Here is a 20865-nt window from a genome sequence, read left to right as displayed (position 1 = left end):
CCTGCAAGCCAAAGATGGAGTGGCTTTTGCCTCCCAGCAAGTGCTGGGGGCTGGGGGGCAAGAAGGGAACCCTCCCCAGGGTTGCAGGGTGGGGCTGCTCTGGGGACAAGGCTCTGGATACTTGCCATGCTCCTGGCCCTGACCAGCAGCGCCGTTTGGCAGGAGCATCCCTGAGACTGGGGGCTTTCTCAGCAAGCAACATCTGGTCCGGAACACCTCGTGTCTGCTGGTTTTCAGTTGAAAAGGTTGCTTTTGTGGAATTTTTATTGCTTTTTTTGGCATCGCCTCCTAACCCTTTTCTAAGATGGAAATTGCTCATTAGTGGATTTTATTGTATTTTTATTTTATTCCCAAGCTCAATCAGCTGGTTTCCTCCTCCTGGGGGACTGGAAGGTCTGGCTGTTCCTCTGACCCTGTCCCTAGGTTATGGGAGGCTGCTTGAACAGCCGGGGATGGGAATAGCAGCCAGAGCACCTGGAATATGCAGCTCTTAAGCCCAGCACCACCATCTCCGTGGTCTTCCCACCATCACCACTGGCCTAAAACTCCATCAGCCCAATGGCCCGGGAAGCTTATCTCTGATTTTATAATTCATAAATAAGCCACTTGCCTTCCCTTCAGTAAATGCGGTAGTCAAACAAATTTATTCTTTTCCACTCTCCTCGTTAGTCTGTAACTTCATTGAGTCGGTGATTGTTGACTTTTGGATAAACAGCACCTTTTTGATAACCCCAGATAAGCTGGCGGTGCTCACTGGCTGCACCCGTGCCATGGGTGGTGGCCTGGGTCCCATCTGCTTTCCCTCCAGCCCAGTGGCGTTCCCAGCCGAGGCAATGCCATGCTGGGGTGCGTCTCCAGCAGGTCAGGGATGTCCATGTTTGATGGGTGCATGAGGCTTCGGCCGTCACTCCTGCTGGCGGGTCCCAGGCCACCACTGCCGCTGGTGGTGCCAGATCAGGGGCTCCGTGTTTTCCCGTTTACAGTAGGTTGTAAGTTATTAAATGGGCGGCAATGTGGATTGCGGGGAAGGCAAGGGGCTGCTGAAAGCCAAGGGCTTCCCCTCCTGGTGCTGATGTGGGACTCACGCCACTGGTGAGATGGGTGGTGGTGGGGTATTGCATGCTCTGCTGTGCCTGCCAGCAGTAGCATTAGCAGGGTCCCCAGGGAAGGGGTGACATGGGCCCCTCTTCTAAGCACCTGTGGTCCAGGATGAAGGCGTAATGAGCACAAGTCAGAGTAGCAAGGCACCCACCAGTACTTCAGGGTGAAGGTGAAACATTTTGTCTTGCTCTAAGCCAGCTCCCCAGTATGGGAAGGCATCTTTTCAGCTTGGTCCTTCCCCCCCTCTGGCCCCAAAATGCTCCCCAGAGGGCCAGGACCCTCAACTTGGGGAAACCTCATCCCCTGCTGTGTGTGGATGGAGGTCCTGGGCTCAGCCTCGGTGGTGAGTGCTCACATGGCCAGCCTGGCCTGGGGTGGCAGTCACTCCCAAGGCTCCTCGCCAGACCCCAGCATAGGGTCAGCTCCCTGCTGGGGACACCCCCTGGGACCTCAACCTCCCTCTCAACATTGCTCCCAGGGATGGGGTGCCCATAGCTACTGTCCCTCCCTCCCTTTGGGCAGGGGGCTGTGCTGTGGCAATTCGATGGGCTTGCCCAGACCCAGGACCTGTGGGTGACTCAGAGCTGTGGGACAGCTCATGTTACCCTCTCACTGATGCCAGCATCTCTCTAGGCAGGTTCTGAAACAGGAGAAGATCTTGCAGTGCCCATGTGCCAGGACCATACGCCTTCAATCCAGCACTCGTTAGCACATGCTCACAATTAATAACCGATTGCTTTGCTCAGGAGATACGTTCATGCTCTGCTATTGAGGTTGTTTGCTCTGGGGAGGGGACAGGTGCTCTCAGAGCCAGGAGGCCCCATGTTTTGTAAGGAGATTAAATCCTGCTGCGTCATGAGCGGGGTTTCCCTCCCTAGAGCCCCAGCATGGAGAGCACTGCATGATGTGGCCCTCCTGGGAGATGCCAGCACAAGCCAGCCTGCCGGAGGGGCCTGATCTGGTGCAGGCACGGACCTGATGGCTCAGCTCCCCGCAGCCTTGTGGAGGTAGATTGACCCGTTCCGAGAGCAGCCTGTGCATCTTCCCGTAAGTGCATCAGCCCAGAGACAGCATCTTTTGTGATGAATGAGGAGCTGGTGTTGGGCTCCACCTCATCGCACCACTCCATCTCTTCTCTGCCATCTATAGGGTGCTCTCACTGACTCTCTTGTCCTCCAACTACACTCCCCATCCCCTGGGTACCAATGTGTGTGGGGCCTCAGTGCTCCTGCCCTCCTTGAAGATGTGCCTCATCTTGCTGAAAGCCATGCTCAGAGGAGGCACTGATGTGTGTGAGGTGGTGTGAAAGAGATCTGCAGTGATTTCATGTGGTACTAAATTCCCTAGAATATCAGGGAGTGGGAGAAAATCCTAGCCCCTGGCACTGTGGATGGAGGAAAGTGTGTGGCAGCGGCACGTGTGGTTTTGGCTTTTAGGTTTTGGCTTTTAGTGTAGGACTTGATTATCCAGTTGTTATTTCTGCAGCTGCTTCAGGGACCTCTGTGGCTGGGGCTTGCTGTTAAATCACTGTGCAGGGACAAGCGAAGCACTCCAGCCTCCAAGGGCATCCTTGGGGCACAGGAAAGCCTGGGCTGGCTCCTCAGGAGCGAGTGCTGCAGCCCCACTTCACCTAGAAGCCTGGAAAGTGGTGCTCATGGGGCCTCTCCTGGCAGACGGGTGAGCTGTCCCCACATGTCCCCGTCCTGTGACTGTGCTCAGGCTGGCCTCTTGCCTGCCAAAGTCCCTGTGAGGATTTGCTCTCCAGATGGCTTTTTGCAGGGATGACTTGCATTGGGCAATGCCCCAGGATTAGGGGAGAGTGGCACTGTTGGGGTGAACAGCTCTTGGGCAGGTGACCTGTCCTGGATTTCCTTGGGGTGGGTGGCAAAAGGGACAGCTGTGGGTTTTAGGTTTTGGCATTGGAAAACAAAAGATGGCCGGAGGAAGCTTTCTAACCTCTTTCCACTAGGTACCCAGAGCACCATCCTGTGGGTTTGTTTTTACAAGCTATTGCATCTTTTTGGTGGGGAGATGGAAGCGTCAGGCCATGAAGGTGGAGGATGTGGGGGAGCCCTGGCATCCCCCACCACATTTGGTACCCAGTGGGCTGTGATGGGCTCTCCATTGCATTACTTAGCAAGGCAGGAGGTAGAAGAGGTTAGGTGCATGGCATCCCCTGCAGCCACTTGATGGCTTGAGGGAGGATGCTGCTCGCTGAGAGCAGTGTCTGGTCTTGCAGGGACTCTTACAGGGCTGGGCTGGACATAGTGTTGTTCCCTCCCAGCCAGGATGCGGGAGGGTGGTAGTCCTGGTTCTTGCTGGGTCGAATCCAGTGTTGGAGCTCAGGGGCAGAGCGCTGCCAGCCTGCCCCAACAGCACCCAAGGGGACAGTCCTCCTTGTGGCGTCCCATGAGGCTGCGATGCCATCCTGGGTCCAGCTGGCCGCCGGCGGCTGCTGCTGTGGGTGGCTCCTTCCCCACCTGCTCCTTGGGCTCATCCGAAAGAGTTAATGAAACCATTTGAGAGGGGCCCCCAGAGGCAACTGCTGGAGGTAATAATCTTCTTTCGGCTCTTTTTTCTTTTCCCTTGCTAATTGCAGAGTTGACATCGTCTCCTCTTATGAAAGGCTCTTTTGTCAGCTGGGTTGCTGGGCAAAACCTAGGCTTGGCAGCAGGTTGCAAGACCCGGTCAGTCTCCTGCACATCCCTCTCGGGCTGCAGGTAATGAAATGGCTTTCACCGACAGTGATGTCCCTCCCTCCCTGGCTCCCATCTGAAAAAAAAAAAAATAAATAAACCAACCCACTGCAAAAAAAACCCTCTTTTTAGCCAGCGGTGCCCGATTTTTCGCCCCGGTTCCACCTCGCAAGCATAGGGAAAGGTCAGCCAGTCTAGACGCTAATCCGTCAAGTGTTGTATTTCTGTGCCCGCGGGTGTCCTAGCAACAGGATTAATGCAGCGGGGTGAGGCGGACATTGGCTGGGTCCTGCTCCATCCCGGGCCGGTGGTCCGGATGTGTGCTGGCTGCTCCGCATGGCTGGGCAGGGGGGAGAGGTGGGCTGGGCTCTGGGGACAGCCCTGGCCCCGCTCCCTGCGCCTGCCCCAGGCACTGCCAGCAGCTCCTGGCAGCTGGCTTCGGTCCAGTGGCAGGGAATTTTGGTAGATGAGTGATAAAACAGGCTTAGGGATGTTTTGGCTGAGTCACATCCATCCAGGGATGGGTGGGTCCGGTCGGTGCTAAAGCATCTCTGCCCCCAGACTGACACCAGGCCTGGTTTGGGGAGCACCCTGGGGTGGGATGCTCCATGGCCAGGCACAGCCCACCCGCTGGCACGAGCTCTGCTGTGACTGCACAGGGACATTGGGGCAGCCCATGTCACCGAAAATGTGACTCTCATGGTGGAAACGGGTCTCCCAGTACATCCCTTGCATTCCAGTGCTCGGGTTTCCCAGTACATCCCCAATGCTCCAGCTATGTGAATAGTCGCTGTGCAAGGGTTGCTGTTAAGCTACCGGTGTCCCTCTGGCCTTGGGGTGCTGCTGACGTGGTTTGGTCTGATGAACCACAGTTGCACAAACACCAGTGAAAGCCCATTTGCTTGGGTGGGGAGTAAAAACTTTTCCCATTTATTTTGTTTTGCTGTTTAATTGCATTGTTGCTGTTTATTCTCTTGATGACCCTCATTTGCTTCTGAGTATTGCTGGCAATGCTTCACTGCCCATGCCTGGGTTCAGGGATGCAGCCATTGCCTGCGTTTGGCACCTGAGCATCCAATGCGTGATACCCCAGTGGGTACCACAGTGTGTTGGTGGGTGCCTTGCAGCCAGAGCCCCCTGTGCATGTGGTGCCAGGGCACAGGGTAGCTGCCCACTGATAACATTGTCCTGTTTTAATCTTTTTAAGTCCTTCCTCTGCTTTCCCAGTGGCCCCTTCCGGACTTTCTCCTGCCCTCTTTTCCTTGCAGAGAGGCTAGCAAGCATTTCCCCTGCGAGCTGTACAAGCCTCCATCACTTCCTTGCTATTCCCACCATCCTGTAGTGCTCTGATATCCCTGAAAAGGGGGGTGCAAAGCAACCTCCTCTGGCCAAAAGCAGTTTAAAGAGCAAAATCTGGGTTTAATCTTTTCCCTGCAGCCGTGTCACTCTCTAGCCAAGCAAGTGATGGAGAGGAGCTGGGGCCGGCTGGTTCCTGGTGCAACCCTGGAAGCTCCTCCAGGCTTCAGCATCCTTAAAAGCGGGGTGCTGGTCCAGTGGCAGGGCTCAGCCCCGGAGGTGCTGGAGCCCCTGTGCTCTGGCTGCCGGCTTTCCGCCCTGCAAGCAGCCACACGCTTTAATTAGGCAAAGGACTGGCGGGGCTCCAGGGTTGGGAGAAGGGGGGTTTCGTTCCCCCCAAAGCCCAGCTGGGTGCTGCGGGGACAGGCTGAAGCTTGCCCGGAGACCCATAGCGGAGCTCCTCCTGCCTACGTGGGCTTTTTTCTGCAGCTGGGATGGGTTAAGTGGGGTTTTAGGAGCGGTTTCTTTTCTCTTGGGTGCTTAAAACAACAACAAATAAAAACCCACCCCAGTGAAACAGGCCAGTGACGCTGCAAGGAAGGAAAGATGTTGCTCTGCTGATTTATGGGGCTTTTTTTATCTTTACAGGTCACTGCTAGCATTTGTGGAATTGGCCTTGCTGCAGGAAAAACTGGTTTCCAGCTTTCCCGTTAGGAAGAAACTTCTGAGATAGTGTAATTAAAACGCAGAAGAAAAAAAAATAATAATCCCAGAGCAGCTGGTTGTGCTGCTCTTAGCTGGGTCCTTTGGTGGCTGCGTGTTGGTGGCTGCGTGTGTCCTCTGCCTTGCTCTGTCCTTGGCTGTGCTGCCTACAGCCTGTGGCAGGAAAAAAGCACATTTTTTTGCCCCTTTTCTGGTCTTTCTGGCTCATGCACCAGGCTGCAAAAGCAGAAAAAAAATTTTAAAAATCTACATTTTGACCATGGGAGTGTTTTAATCCATCTTGAGGCTGTTTCCAGTATTTGTAATCACCTTATCTGAGCTGGTGCCGGCACCGGGCTGAACTCCTGGTGGGCTGGGGAGGTTGGGTGGGTTGGGGCTGTGACTCCCCCGTCCCATAAATGAGAAGTGATGGGTCCAACTCACCCTCATTACAGCCCCTTTGCAGCAGGCAGCAGGGCAGCAGCTACTTGCAGGGCCTCATCCTAAGGGATCCAGGGTCCCCAGGCATGCCTGAGCTTTATAGGAAGGAAGGAAAACCGTGCCTCCATGGGATTATTCATTTTTTTGCAGTTTCTTCTTTGCTGCCAAGCTGGGAAAGGACACACAGTGTAGACCTGGATATCTGGGAGACCAGTATTTTTTCATCTAGGGTGGCAGTGGGTACTGCTCACTCGGGATAGGGGAGTGCCTCTTGTGTTTGGGGCACCTTGAACCCCAAGCATGGCCATCAGTAGCAAAACCATCCCAAATGGCTTCATTTTTTAGGGACTGACTAAAAGGAGGTCCCCAAATGACGTACTGTGAGGCTCGCCCAGCCTTTCCAGCCCGCCCCCCCCTTTGAACCCTGTGGTATGTGAATTTCTGCTGGTGTCAGAGGGTCGGCGGCTGCAAAATCCCTCCCGGTTAAAGGGTGGGAATACCAGTGTGTGCAGCTTGGGATAATTACCAGTTGTCAGCAAAACAATAGTGGCATTGTAGGGCAGGAGCAAAGGGAAAGGGCCCCCGTCTTGAGCGTAATATTACTTTTCTATTTACGTTGCCATAGTCTTTGCCGAGAAATGGCCCTATTCTCTTTAATCCTCCTCTTCAGGCATGCCTGCTGGTTTTTTTGTGTGGTTTGGTTTGGTTTTTTTAACCCTTATGATCCCAGAAAACAGCTCGTAGGGACCCATCTCTGTGGTTCTCTGCCTTTAGCCAGTGGTGTTGTGCACATGGGCTGGCTGGCTTTGCTTTGGGACGCCGATGCCGGGGATGGTGCCCAGCCATGGCATCGTCCCTGTGCTCAGGGCAGGGAAAACCTGCTCCTGAATCCCTGTCTGCCTGTAAGCAGGAACTCAAATTACAACCATCCTTGTTCTTGACATCTGTCACACTGTAGACATAAACTCCAGTGCGTTAAAGCTATTCATTGATGTTGTATTTTGCTTTAAAACCAAGTGATTTGTTGAAAAAGGGAATAATTGGTTAACTGATGGCTCTCAGCCCCCATCTCCTGCTTGTGCTGAGAACAAGATCTCTCACCTGGCATGTTTGGTTGTTGGTTGGAGAGGGACGATGTGTTTTCTGACTTTGTCTGGGTCCTGTTGGCTTTCCCCAGTGCTGAAGGGAACTTGCATGGAGCAGCAAAGTAGCCCCTGACAACATCGACCTGTTTGACCCCTTTACTGTCTGATGCCAGTGGTGCTTGGACTTTCTGAAAAGATCTGAATTTTGTTACTTAAATACTTGCTGTGCCTGTGGAGATGTGGGCTGTCATCCTAGTAGGGAGCAGGGGATTTCAACCTTGGCTGACAGCGAGTTGTCATCGCTCGACTTAATTTCAAGGCGTTCGACGGATTTATTTTTTTTTCTTCAACGCTGGGACATGTGTGACTGAGTAGTTTCAAGGGCTGGACAACACTTTCCCTGTTTACATGGCCCTTCATCCAGGCTGCTAATGAAGGCATTAACTAGCTTTGACCGCAGCATCCATCCGCAAAGGGCCTGCTGGGCATCTCACCCCCTTGTATCCTCACCTTGGGGTACTGAAAGCCGTGGCGAAGTCTGGTGTGAAGCATGGTGCCTGGCAGGCAACTCTGGGATGGGATGCAATGCCAAAGCAGGATGGCCAAGCTCGGCTGCCTGGTGCAGAGGAAACTTTGGAAAGAGCAGGGAAATGATGCCAAAGTCAGCAGCACAGGCGAAGTATTGTCTGAGGAGTGCAGAGAGGTGGAAGGACCACCGAGCGGACAAGGAGTCTTATTACGAGCACAGCTGGGGGCTTCAGAGGCTCCAAGCTAAACAAAGTCCCCTGCGCTGCAGGGGAGTAGCAGTGACAAGACCAAGGCTGGTTGGACGAGCGGGAGCTTGCAGCTGAAGTCCAAAAACAAAAACTCCTCCCAGATCCCACTTTTCCTTTCCATTCCCTATCAAAATAGTGTTTCTCACCACCTGGCCCCGCAGCAACTGCATGAGCTTGGATTTTGTTCGCTGCAAGCTGCGCTGAGGATGAGGTTCATGAACTGCTGGGTGGCTTTCCCTCGCCATAAAGCTGTGGAAAGGCTCCGTAAAGCATCCACAAGCTGTGGCAGTTGCCTTTTGCAGCAGCACAGACCAGCTAGCACCCAGCATCCCTGGCTCGTGGTGAATGCAGGACGGATGCTGTACCGCAGGATGGATGCTGTACTGCTCCATTGTAGCTTCAGGTACTACTTTGTTTGGTAGCTGTTCTGTATTTTGTCTGGTGAATGGGGTTTTTTAGATGTGTTGGTATTTTCTCCTGTACTGAAGTTCCGAAAAACAGCTGGGAATGGGCTTTCATCCTGCAGCCTTCAAAGCTGGTGGAGGGTTACCCTCCCACGGTGCTCCTGCTGCTGCTCCGTGACATCGGCAGCTTAATGTCCCAGCATGGTTGAGGGGTTTTGTTGGCTTCTCTGCTGCGTGATGCTGGATTTGAGCTCTGGGGATGCATACCCTGCCTGGGTGGCTTGTCTTCCTCTTCTCTGTTTTGCTTTCTGCAAATGATCAGGTTGCGATGGCATCGAGTCAGCTTGTAAACCCTCCATCCCAGCCCTGATCTCCCCTTGTCCTGTGGCACATCATCTGCCTACGAGGCAGGATGCCAGGTGATTGGTTTCCCTGTATTTTTAGGTAAATAGGAGCCTGGCAGTAGGGATGCACTCCCCAGCTGCAGACCCGCTCAGTCCCTCATGGAGATGGCAACCAATCCCCTCTACACTAACGGAGGGAGCCCCCTACGCCTGCCCAGAGGGTGGTCGGCACTGCTGGAGCCCTCCCGGCTGCCTGCCGAGGCAGGAATGCCAGGAACGCCATTGAAATTTGGGGCTTCCCAGGAGCGTGGCTCCCAGGCTGAGCCAGGACCTTGGGGGGGGGGGGGGGGCGGTGAGGAGGGGGGCGAGATTTCCCCCTCCAAGGAGCGATTAGTCTGCAAGGTGATTTATTAACACCAGGGAGGGAGAGCGAGAGGGTCACATTCCTTCTCTCACCTCCTTTCCCCTTATCTCCGGGTGTCGGTTGGCCCCAGAGGGAGGCGAGTGATGGGAAGCAGAGTCGGTGGCCCCTGCAGAGGCAAGGCATTGGGGGGAGGGGGGGGGGGGGGGGCGGTGATGGGGCTGGGGGCTACAGGTCACAACAAGCTCACCTTGCATTTTAAAGATGTCCTTGCACTTTTAAAGGCTTCCTTTGGGTTCAGCTGTGCCTGGAGGTTGACGGCTCTTCTCCATCATCCATCCCCTGTGGTGGCCAGGGCACCTCGTGGGGTGGCCAAAGTCACCCCAGCCCCCATTCCGTGCTCCTACTGCCTTGTCCTCCTGCTCGTGTGGGTGGGAAAAGGGGGACACCAGCATCTCTTGGCTGTGCCATCTCCAGCCTGTGGCTGCTGGTCTTTGCCAGAGGGTAACAAGTTACAAGGCAAACTCAAGATGCCTTTGGTGAGACCTGCCCCTTGGCTCACTCTTCACCCGGGGGGGGGGGGGGGGGGGGGCGGGGGGGGGGGGCTCGACCCCTGTGGGTATTTTTAGCCACACTTGGAAGGAAGGCTGTTTGCTTTGCAGTTTGCTTGCCCTGCCCGCTGCCATTGCCCACATAATTTCCCATAAATGCTGACAAAAATACTCCTTAGATGAGTAGGATGGATGCCCTGGTGCAGTGGGTGCCTCCGTCTCTGCTCGGTTCAGGAGCAGGAGGAGGATGCCATGCCGGGGTAACAACATTGGGGTCTAGGCACAGCTGCCCTTCCCCCCCCCCCCCGAGGGTTATTTGACAGCTCCTTGAGGCAGTCATGACATTTTCACGGTTTATCTTATCGAGGAATTTTCTGGGAGGATTTTTCTGTCTCTCTGTGAGTAAATGTTTAGGAACGCTGTGGTTCCTGGGGGTCGGCGGTGTTGCGTAGCTGGAGTCAGGGGGGAAACTCTGGCCCAGAGGCATGTCCTGGCAAACTGGCACCTGCTTCAGTTTTGGGGCCGTGATGGGTGCAGTAACACACACCGGCTCTTCCCCTGTGCATCCTCATCGCCAGCCCCTGCCTTCCTATCTCCCTGGCTGAGTGGCTGTCCATGCGCCGGGTCCCACTGTCTCTCCCCAGGGGCTGTCTCTGCCTGGGAGGTCAGCCCTCGGGATGTGGCAATATCCTCAGCGTGCATCTATATAAGGGCCTTTTAACTGTTGCTTGGGCTTTTAGATGAAGAACGGATTAAAATCCCAAACATCGGTAGGATTTATAGATAACATCTGCTGCTGACAGTTGCTGAATGTTCTTGCTTGGTGCCTGAGTGCTCCCGCCTTCACTATTTTGGCTGTGCCAGTGTCAAGGTTTCCTTCCTTCCCCAGCAGCATCCATGGAATGGGAGATGTACAGATGGGGCATCAGTGGCAGTCCCAAGCGCTTGCTATACCGTGGTTTTGTGCCATTTGGAGGTTGTTGCTTTCTCAAGCAACTTACGGCAGTGTTGCTGTCGCTGGTGTTAACCCAGCAAGCTTTCAGCAAGCTGCTGAAGTGCCAGTGGGCTTTGGAAACGTTGTGGGGCTGTGGTTTGTTTGCGTGCTGGGGCTGACCCCAGACATCCTTCATGCTTGGTCCCAAGGGGCTGTTTTGGTGGAGTACCCTCAACGCAGTGCTGTGTGTGAGGTGGCAGTGCTGTGCGTGGGTTAGCACGGCTGCTGGCTCCAGAGGGACTGGGGACATTTTTAGTGTTCAAAAGCAAGGGGCGATTTGCAGCCATCCTGCCTGTGGGCTGGGGGAAGTCAAGGCTGGACTCAGCAAACAGAAAACGGATAAAAATAGCCTGGAAATGGGCTAATTTGTTAATTAAAGCCCCTACTTGCTAAGGGAGGCTCGCTGGGAGCTGTGTCATGGGGATGCTGTGAGCTCCATTCCTCCCTGGCTCCAGGGGCGTATAGCTGAGCAGGGGGATGCCCTGGAGGGGGGGTCTTTCCTGCTATGACTCAATCTCTTGGCTGTGGGATCCACTACTGGCTTTAAAGCCCTTTCTGCAGCAGAGTTTAATCTTTTTGGGCTCAAGGCTTCTCCACTCAGGACATCTTGGACCCGGGGTCCCCCCACCGGTTTGTGGAGATCTAAGAAAGGACTCCACAGAGTTTCGAGCAGGAGGAGGAAAGAAGCTGCAGGTCACAACTCCCTGCCTGCGCTCTGTCCTGTTTGCACCTTGCAAAAACTGCTGCCGGTCCCTGCCCGGACCTCCGTGACCTCTGGGCTTGTGGCCAGGATAGGCCACCGGCACGAGTTGGCACCCCTGGGTGGGGTGCAGCAAAATGCCTCTCCTGAGGATGCTTCCGTGCTTTTGCTCAGCCTGAGGCTCCCTCTGCTGTCCGGCTGCCTGTCTTATCTGTCCAATCCCATCTGTCCATCTCTGCCTGCCAGCTCTTGCTGAGGGGTCCGACCTTGGACTGCGGAGGAGAGGTTTGTCGGAGCTGGGCTGGGGCAGGGTCCCTGTCCCCCTCCCAAACTGCTGCGGGAAGGGCAACGCGGAGCTGCCCCAGCAAGAGCTCAGGACGTGGGTTGGGGGATGCAGGGCACACTGCAGAGCCTGGTGTGGTCGTGGCCAGGTTTGCCCATCCCCAGCCACCGCCATGGGTTGCTCCCCCAGCATGGGGACACGCATGGCTGGGTCGCTTGAAACCCAATCACTCAGCCCCACTTCAGCCCCCCGAAGTATAACATCATTATTCCTTAACCACTGATGGGATGCTGCAGGTCTGACACCTGCATGAGAGGCTTTTCCCCACCCCCCTCAATTTTTAAAAATCTTTCCCCCCCTCATTATTTTTATCTTTTTTCCCTCTTTCTTTCTTTCTCTCCCTTCCTCTCTTTTATCTGTCCCACTCTCTCTTCCCCCTCTCCTTTCCCTTCTTTCCCCCTCTTTTTTCCTCTTTCTTTTCCTCCTTTTTTTTCCTCTTCCTTACCCCCCTCTTTTCTTCTCTCTCTCCCCTCCCCCTGCCCTCTGCATGCTGTCTTTGCTCTCTCTCCATGCTGCCCCCCCCATCTCTCACCCTTCTCCCCCACCCCTCACCCCCCCTTCTCCTTTCCCCCCTCTCTCTTTTCTTTTCTTCTCTGAACGGGACTGAGCCTGCAATGGAAAGGGCAGCCTCGTACCCCTTTTCAGGAGGGACTGAGCTGCACCAGTAGATGCTGGAACCCAGTGCGAAGACGCAGCCCTAGCCTGTTCAGGGAGGAACTGGGACCAGATTGAGGGTACAATTTTGCTTTTAAAGAAGTGCAAGGTCATGATGAGCTTGTGGCAGCATCCCCTGGAGCATGCAAAGTGCTTTTTGGGAGCCTTTAGCCTACAGGAGGCTAAACCAAAGGATTTCCCCTGCCCTGCCAGCCAGCCAGATACCATGGCTTCTCTTTGGGGAAATGCTTCTCCAAAATATTTCACCAGCTGATATGTTCCCGGTCCCCTGCTGGGCTGCTTGGTCAGTGGCAGAGCTGGGCACGCTGGGTCGGGATGCTGTAGTGCCACCTGTGCCACTGGGCCACCCTCCAAGCTTTTATTTTGGAGCTCCCAGGTTCCTTATTTTGGGACACCCCAGACCTGGCTTCTTCCCTGGGAGCTGGTGGCATGGAGGTGTGCAGTGAAATGAAGATCATCGACTTAACGAGGGCTGGCGGCAGCTGCCCTCCCTGCGCACGGGGGAGGTCCCATGGGATTGCTGCTCTGCTCTGCACTTCTCTGCTATCATGAGCTGTCTAATCCCAGAAGAAGGGAGAAATGGGATTTTTTCTGGCTGGGCATTGTGTCTGCACACGCTTGGGGCATCCCAGCATGGTGCCACCGCCAAAACCCTCCTGGGTGAGATGAGGCAGCTCATCAGGCCTCGTGATACTCTCTTTGGCTCCAGGAGCTGCCCTGCAGATACCATTCAGCTTCAGGGGCTTGGATCAACATCCCTGCTGCAGGCTTTTGCCCCAGTTATCTCCCCCTAGTTTGGGGGAAAGGCCATGGGAACACTGAGCTTTTCCACCTGTCCTCCCCCACCAGTGGGAGACGAGATCCCTCTCGGACTTGCTGAGGACGAAGGGAGAGGGGTCCCACACCCTGCCAGGACGCCGCGCCCTTGCCCCAGGGGAGCAGGGCTGGGCCCAGCAGGGTCCTGTCCAAACACGCTGCAGTGGGTTGGCAAGCTGGCTCCTTTCATCAGGTTGATGGGAGCACATGAACATTGGGGGGGCCATATGGAAACTCTGACATACGGACAAAAATGCATCCCGCATTCAATTAGTCGTGGGCTGTTCCACAACATGCGCCCCTAACAGCATCAGTCACGGGGCAAACATATTAGCAACAGCATCCTTGCCGTGCCAGCTACCATTTTAAGGAGAAAACTAACCCGTTTCGCTTAAAAAGTAGTGTGAGAAATGTTGTGTAAAGCAAAACAGACATCTGAGCATTTGTTTCAGTGCTTTTCCTGAATAATTTTAAACCGGTGCATCAGGAGAGTTGTATCTTTTCCTGCTCCATGTTGCGGGACCACATTACCACAGACCGCAGCTTTCCTGGTCGCGCAGCATCCTGGCTAGGGGGAGATGAAATCGTCACCTCCCCTTCAGTGTCCCTTCTAGGGAACACTTTTTGAGCCGTGAAAGTGACTTGCTTGGTGTCACAGCAAGAGCAGCGTGACAGTGCAGTCCGTGGGCGTGATGCATCCCTGCAGGAGACCCCCTTGAATGGGGTTTCCCAGGAGCAGGTGTCCTTGTCTCCAGAGCAGGGCAGTGCTGATGTGGGAAGATGGGCCAGATAAGTGGATTTGCAGGGATTTTTTTTTAAGCTGAGGCACAGAACAACTGAATTTTTGGGGGTGTGGGAGAGCATCAGCACTCCTGGGGGAAGATTTTCATCCCGGGCTTCAGGAAAATTTGACTGCTCAAGGCTGTGGTTGCTCAGACCTCCTGGCTTCGAGGCATCGCTGGCGCGTGATGTTTGTGTCGGGGGGGTTGCAAGCACTCCCCTCGCTGTCCTGCGACAGCACCTGGGGGGTCCTGGCCCTGTAACTGAGCCGCCAAGGAAAGTGGCTTAAAAGCACTTGACTTCTGGGACTTGTGTTTCCAGCTGGTGGAAATCTTGGAAATGTTTTCTGGGATTATTTTCCCTCCTTGTTCGGTTTTGCTCTGAGTTTATTGTATTCCCCAAAGACCTGGAGTGGGGGGATCTGTGCATCCTACCAAAGTTTAGGCACCCCTGGGGACTGTGTCCATGCATGACACCCCCATGTACAGCTCTCGACACCAGTAATTTAACCAGAGCCACCGAGCAGGGAGAGAGGATTTTGGATTTTTCTGGGCAGGAAGGAGTTAAAAAGCTGGGCAGCAGCAGCTGGGACGGGGAACAGGGTGCGTCTGAGGGGCTGGCTCGGCTCCCAGAGGTTTTGGGGGGGTTCAGGTGGGTTCCCAGCTGGGCGGCGGGGTTCTGGGGGGGCCGTGCCGGGTGCGGGGAGGCTGGCGCTTGGGAGAGGAGGGTTTGGCAGAGCCACTCCTCCTGCTGTTCCGCTCTGGTTTGAAGTGTTGTGTGCTGGAGCTGGGGAGGAGAGAGTGATGTGAGTGCTCTGGGAGCCTGACCAGGGCAAAATTCCTGCCTCTTCCCTCCTTTCCTTCCTCTTGCCTCTCCGTTTCACTCTCTGCAGTAACGGGCCTTGTTTTGCCTTCCTAATGGCCCCCACCTCGCTTGGGGTTTCTGCTCTTCCTGGCTTGCTGCTTCTCCTCCTCCGAAACGCAGCTCCTGGACTGGATTTGGGGCAGCACGAAGACCACGGGAAACCCAGTGGCACCTGCCGAGGGAACTGCCACACTGGAGCCACTCACCTCTGCAGCAGTTGTCACCCCCAGCGCGTCCCCAGGGACGTGGGGTGGCCAGGTGATGGACATCACCACCCCACAGCTCCAGGAGCCCGATCCCCGCACAGCAGCACCTGTGAGCCAGGGGACCACAGCTGAAAACACCCAGCAGTGGGACGGGAATGCCACGGGGCTGGTGGAGAGCACAGCACAACCAAGCATCGCTCCTCCCCGCAGCACGTCACCTACCCCTGGCCAGGATGTAGCCAGCAGCTACAACCGAGGACCCACAGCTCCTGGGGACAGGGACCACCAAGGATCTGCAGCTCCTGGGGGACAGGGGCCACCAAGGATCCGCAGCTCCTGAGGACAGGGTCCACCAAGGACCCGCAGCTCCTGGGAACAGGGACCACTGAGGACCTGCAGCTCCTGGGAACAGGGTCCACCGAGGACCCGCAGCTCCTGGGAACAGGGTCCACCAAGGACCCACAGCTCCTAGGAACCACTGAGGATCCGCAGCTCCTGGGGATGGGGGACCACTGAGGACAACACAGCTCCTGGAGACGGGGACCACCAAAGACCTACAGCTCCTGGGGACAGAGACCCCCCCAGCGATGGGGACACGAGGTGTCCTTGCAGAGACCAGCAGGTCCCCGGCCAGGTAGTGCCCCTTTTCCTTTCCCACCAGGTGACAGTGCCCGTGAGCAGGCAGTGCTGCCCCGGGACCCCACGGCACAACCACTCCAACAGCGCCATGGAGCATCGCCCACCCCACCGAACATGCAGCATGGCCCTGGCCACTGGGGGCTGGCCCTGGCCAGTGTGAATGGGAGCTGGAGCCCTCCTTTGCCTAACAGGAGGATGGCTAACGGTGTGGATCGTCCTCTTGCCAATAACTCCGGTCCTCTCGAGTTTGATTTACTAACCGCCGCTATGCGACTCTATGGTAGTAGTGGCACAGGGCTTGCATCCTCCTTACCCGGACTGATACCGCCAGCCGGCCGTTGCCTGCCCATCCCAACCCGCCTGCCCTTCTGCAGCGTGCTGGGCACCAACCGTTTCAGATTACCAAATTACCTCCGCCACAGCAGCGAGGCGGAAATTCAGGTGGCTTTGCATGAGTGGGAGGGGCTGCTTGAATCGCGGGTGCCATCGCTACGTGGAGTGGTTTCTCTGCTTGCTCCTGCTCCCCGGGTGTAGCGCCTCGGTCCCTGTAACCCCCCCCGCCGTGCCAGGGCTTCTGCGAGGCTGTCAGAGACCTGTGTTGGATGCACTTGGCTGGTGGGCGCCTGCCTCTGCCTTGTGATGCTCTCCCCGAGGAGGACGAAGGGGTATTCTTGTGTCTTTATTAATGCTTCTGCAGGTAATGTTGCTGGGTGATGTCCGTGTGTCTGTGTGTGTGTCCTCCCCTCCCCAAACTCCCCCAGCTTTTTAGGTGCTATGGGATGCTTCTGCCTTGTCCTCATGGGATGGTGGTTGAGTCCAAAAACGCTTTCCATCCAGCCTCGGCTTCTTCAAACAGGGATCGTCAGGTGCTTTTGGCTCCCTCAGCAAGGGCTGAGCGTCGCCCACCGCCATGCTCGGGGCCTGTTTCATCCTCGATGAAACGCAGTGGCCAGGTTCAAAGCCAGCGTCACGGTGGGCCAGGACAAGAGATGCTCCCCAAACGCATCATGCTGGCATTCAGGGCCAGTCCTGCAGGTGCTGCAGTGCACAGCAAAGGGCTTTGTGGTGTCCACCCTGGGAGCAGGGTGCTTGCAAAGCTGGCAGCTCCCCTCAGGGACAGGGGGAAGGACCAGGACCCCCACAGCCACCCAACAGCAGCAGTATCAGGGGGCCATGGCAATGAGGAGGCTTCAAGGTGACCCATGGCTGTGCCCACATGTTCCCCTCTCCCAGAGCGGCCCTTTGCTTTGAGGTTAATGATTTACCCAACAGCTAATGTTTGATCCCCCCCTGCCTGGCAGGCAGGAGAGGTTACTTTCACCTCTAGCTTCGTCATTAGGTGGTTGTGACCCTTCTGTGTGTCAGCCAGGGACCGAGACGTGCCCCTTTGGCAGGGCGGCGAAAGGAAGGGAGCGAGGCGGGGGACTGGCATTCAGAGAAATGCACGTCGGGGTGCAAGAGCAAGAAGACAGTTTGGGATGAAAGCAGGAGTGGGAGCTCGCTGCTCCCCCCGCCAAGCCCTCTGAATGAGGCTGTGTTACTGCGCTGGCCCCCCTGCACCCCCGGGGTGATGACCTGGGGGCTGCCGACCAGGAGCAGCGAGACGCCCTGCCGCCGTCACAGGGGCAATTTAGCGGGGGGGGCGGCAGGCAGGGGGTCACGCATGTGGTCCCCCTCAGCGTTCAGAGTGGCTCTGTTCGCCGGCTGACCCCAGGGGAGTGCAGCGGCATCATGGGGGAGGCATATGGTCCCGGATGGGCAGCACTGGGAATGGGTGGGGGGACGTGGAGACTGTGGTGCACCCCATGCAGTGACTCAAGATGCTCCTGCGTGCTGGCGGTCCCCTGAATCCCAGCTGGGGATGGGATGCACGGGGCCATGCTGGCAGCCCCTGGCTCAGGCCAGCCAGGAAGGTCATGGCAGAGGGAGAAGGTGGCTTGGAGCAACCCTGGCGCCTTTCCAACAGCAACAGGAGCAAATGGCTGGGTCACTGTGTCCAGAGACACCCGTGCAGCCGTTGTCATGCCAGCACCCATCCTGAAACCACTGCAGCATCAGCCGTGTCTGGCTCCCCATGCTCCCCGGTGGGTGCTGCCAGTTTGCTGCAGGGAGAGGGAGAGGCTGTGATACTTGGGCTCTGGGTGCCCTATGGAGAAAGCAGGCATGGCCTGAAAGGTTTGGAGGGTTCAGAAGGTGTACTTGGCTTTTGCAGGGGGAGCAGCTATTGGAAGGGGTCTCCCCTTACCCCCCTGCTCCCCAAGCCACACCAGACCTCACAGCCCTGGCCTCTGCTTTGTGTGTTGTGCCAGGGATAAGTGTGTCCCCCATTTGCTTTGGGAAGCACCAGCACCCAGCTCTCACCCTGGGCTTGGGGGGCGAGTGGCATGTTTGGAGAGGAGGGAGGATCCCAGAGCCAGCTGAAATGCCAAGGGGAGCGTGGTTGAAAATTGCATTGCTAAACAAAAGCCTCTTTCAGCCTGTCCCCCCCCGTCCATCCCAAGCTCTGGGGGGCAGACAATGGCTTGTCTGGCTGCAGAAATTGCAGCACTGGCTCTTATACCCCTGCAGACCCCCGGGAGGAAGCTCTGGTTTCCTCTTCCCTTAAAGCTGCTGTGAATTCGGCTTCCTCCAACCCAAGATAAGCTCCATCCCCTGCATCCTGGTATTTGCAGTCGGCTTGACCACAGCTGCCTGCTGCAGAGTGACTGGCACGACTGGGGATGGCCCAGCTGGGGCTGGGCAGTGGGAGCAAGCTTGTGGGGTGTCTGAGAATGGGGGTGCCTCAAGGGTGGGTGCCAGTCTGGAGCTCACTGCGGGGTCTGGGGAGCCCTGCTTGCTCACCCTATAATTTTTGGTGTAAGGGCTGCCAGCATCTGGGTGCAAAAGGATGCTGGACTCCAGGATCCAGAGGACCCCACGGACAGCGAGGCAGGGGGGACCTGCGCTGAGCCCTTTTCCTCTGAGCAGGCTGGGGTTGCACCATGGGCAAGCCCAGTCCGGTGCAGGGCAGATGAGGGGGTCAAGCAGCGCTGGTGCAAGACCGGGAGGGAGGTTTCCTTCCATCTGGATGCTCAGTTTTGGCGTGCCAAGCTTGGGAGGGGCCTGGGGGGAGCAGGGGTGGGCACAGGGTAGTTTCAGACCAGCTGGCTCAGGAGAAGATCAGTGGGGTCTGGGGTCTGGCGGAGAGAAACTTGCCTCTGCCCTCTAATCAGTGGCATTTCTGATGTCCCAGCTGCCTGGGTCCCTGTCACGGGGCTGGTGCTGGCACTGGGGGCTCAGCAGTGGGGAGAGGCTCAGGATGTTCTGCGTGTGCAGGTACCCCCAGGCTTTGGAAGAGGCATCCAGGTTTTCATCTCCTCCCACTATCCCAAGAGATGTGTTTTCCTTCCAGACTGGGAGAGGCTGGGCCGATTTCTTCTTCTTTTTTTTTTTTTTTTTTTTTTTTTTTCTTATGCTCTTTTAGTTCTTTTTTAAGAGCTCTGGAGGACAATGCCTAGCTCCAGAGCAGGGTGGAGGTTCCTGACTGGTGCTCCTGGGCTCAGCACACCTCTGATACCCACTGTTGCTCACATGAAACCTCAGGGATGGAGCTGGGGACACTGAATTGTCTCAGCTCCTGCTCCTGACTCAGGTCCTGCTCCTGACTCAGGATGGGGCCAAAATCGGCACTAAGCTTGCATGCCCAGTGTGGAGCCCTTAGCCATTTCAAAGCTGAGGTGGCTGGGTTTGCTCACTCCCGGAAAACACAGAGTTAAAAAAGCACCCTGCGTGCTCCCATCGAGTTGGCACCAGCCCGAGCAGTTGACATAGGAGAGGAGGAATCCAGCGCCCGGTGTGAGTGGGCGATGAGGATGTGCCTGCTGCCAAAACAACGGGAGCTGGCGTACAGAGGGGCCGGCTCGTCTCGGCCAGATGTTCAGCTGCGTCGGGTAGGAGAGACCGTCCCAAGCAGAACTTCCCCAAGCGCCTTGAGAAAAAGGAGTCGGGAAAGCAGGCGAGCTCCAAATTGAGATCATCTGGGAAGCTGACAGGGCGCGCCGGCTGGAGCCTTCTTCCCAGGGTGTTGCAAGGGGATGGCTCTGATTTATTCCCAACCGGGGTGACACTGTGAGCTTGTCCCTGGATGACATGAGGGGTCACCATGACCCAGAGTGGGTACAGATGCAAGACATTTCCTCATGACTCTGTGGTTGTTCAGCATGAGGTGTTCCAGCAGCATTCCCCACTGCCTGCATGGGCATGTTGCTACCACAGGCAAGATCCCTTTGGTTTTATTGCACCTCAGGGGTGTCCCAGCTGCAGTTGGAGCCAGCAGCAGGGAATGGGTGGTGTTTTGGGAGTCACAGCCGAACAGTGCAGTGGGAGTGGCTCAAGGAGTTGCCTGAAGGAAAGTCCTGGGCCTTGGGGAGGGTGAGCAGGGGGGAGGCTGGACAGTGGCATCCCCTCAAGGCATCTTGCTGAGAGTCACCATCCTTGCTGAGCTGGTTGTGACCATCCCCTTTCCCTTCCTCTTGCAGAGGACCTCAGCGCTGACGTCAGCCTCCTGGAGCTGATTGGAGACCCCCCACCAGAGGAGATCCTCAAAATTTATGGCCCCGACAACAACCCCGGCTATGTCTTTGGCCCCAATGCCAACACAGGCCAGGTGGCCCGGTACCACCTGCCGAGCCCTTTCTACCGGGACTTTTCCCTCCTGTTCCACATCCAGCCCACCACCCCCCGGGCTGGCGTGCTCTTTGCTGTCACGGACTCCTCGCAGAGCATCATCTATGTGGGTGTCAAGCTCTCGGAGCTGCAGGCGGGCAAGCAGCAAATCATCTTCTACTACACAGAGCCGGGCTCTCCAAGCTCATATGCAGCAGCCACCTTCACCGTGCCCACCTTACTCAACCAGTGGACGCGCTTTGCCATCAGTGTGGAGGAGGATGAAGTCATCCTCTACCTGGACTGTGAAGAGCATGAGCGGGTCCGCTTCGAGCGCTCCCCGGATGAGATGGAGCTGGAAGATGGCTCAGGGCTATTTGTTGCTCAGGCTGGAGGGGCCGACCCAGATAAATACCAGGTAAGGCCTCGGGGCACCCCAAAGAACAT

At 56.3% G+C, this 20865-nt stretch overlaps 1 protein-coding gene across 3 annotated transcripts in view; it reads left to right on the top strand.

Annotated features, from left to right (window-relative positions):
• Nucleotides 1–20865, top strand: part of COL18A1 (collagen type XVIII alpha 1 chain) — a 41773-nt gene that overhangs the window by 7201 nt on the left and 13707 nt on the right. Inside the window, exons 1-2 of one of the 3 annotated variants that reach the window (XM_055811720.1) lie at nucleotides 8311–8500; nucleotides 20292–20836. In XM_055811720.1, coding sequence (XP_055667695.1) covers nucleotides 8443–8500; nucleotides 20292–20836 — 603 coding nt within the window. In that variant the 5' untranslated portion in view covers nucleotides 8311–8442. Of the gene's footprint in view, nucleotides 1–8310; nucleotides 8501–15776; nucleotides 16472–20291; nucleotides 20837–20865 lie in introns of those variants that run through there. The other 2 variants (XM_055811719.1, XM_055811718.1) reach the window with 2 other exon arrangements.

This window comes from Falco peregrinus, chromosome 8, assembly GCF_023634155.1.
Source record: "Falco peregrinus isolate bFalPer1 chromosome 8, bFalPer1.pri, whole genome shotgun sequence".
Lineage (NCBI taxonomy): Eukaryota > Metazoa > Chordata > Aves > Falconiformes > Falconidae > Falco > Falco peregrinus.
This window is presented reverse-complemented; position numbering and strand designations above follow the sequence as displayed.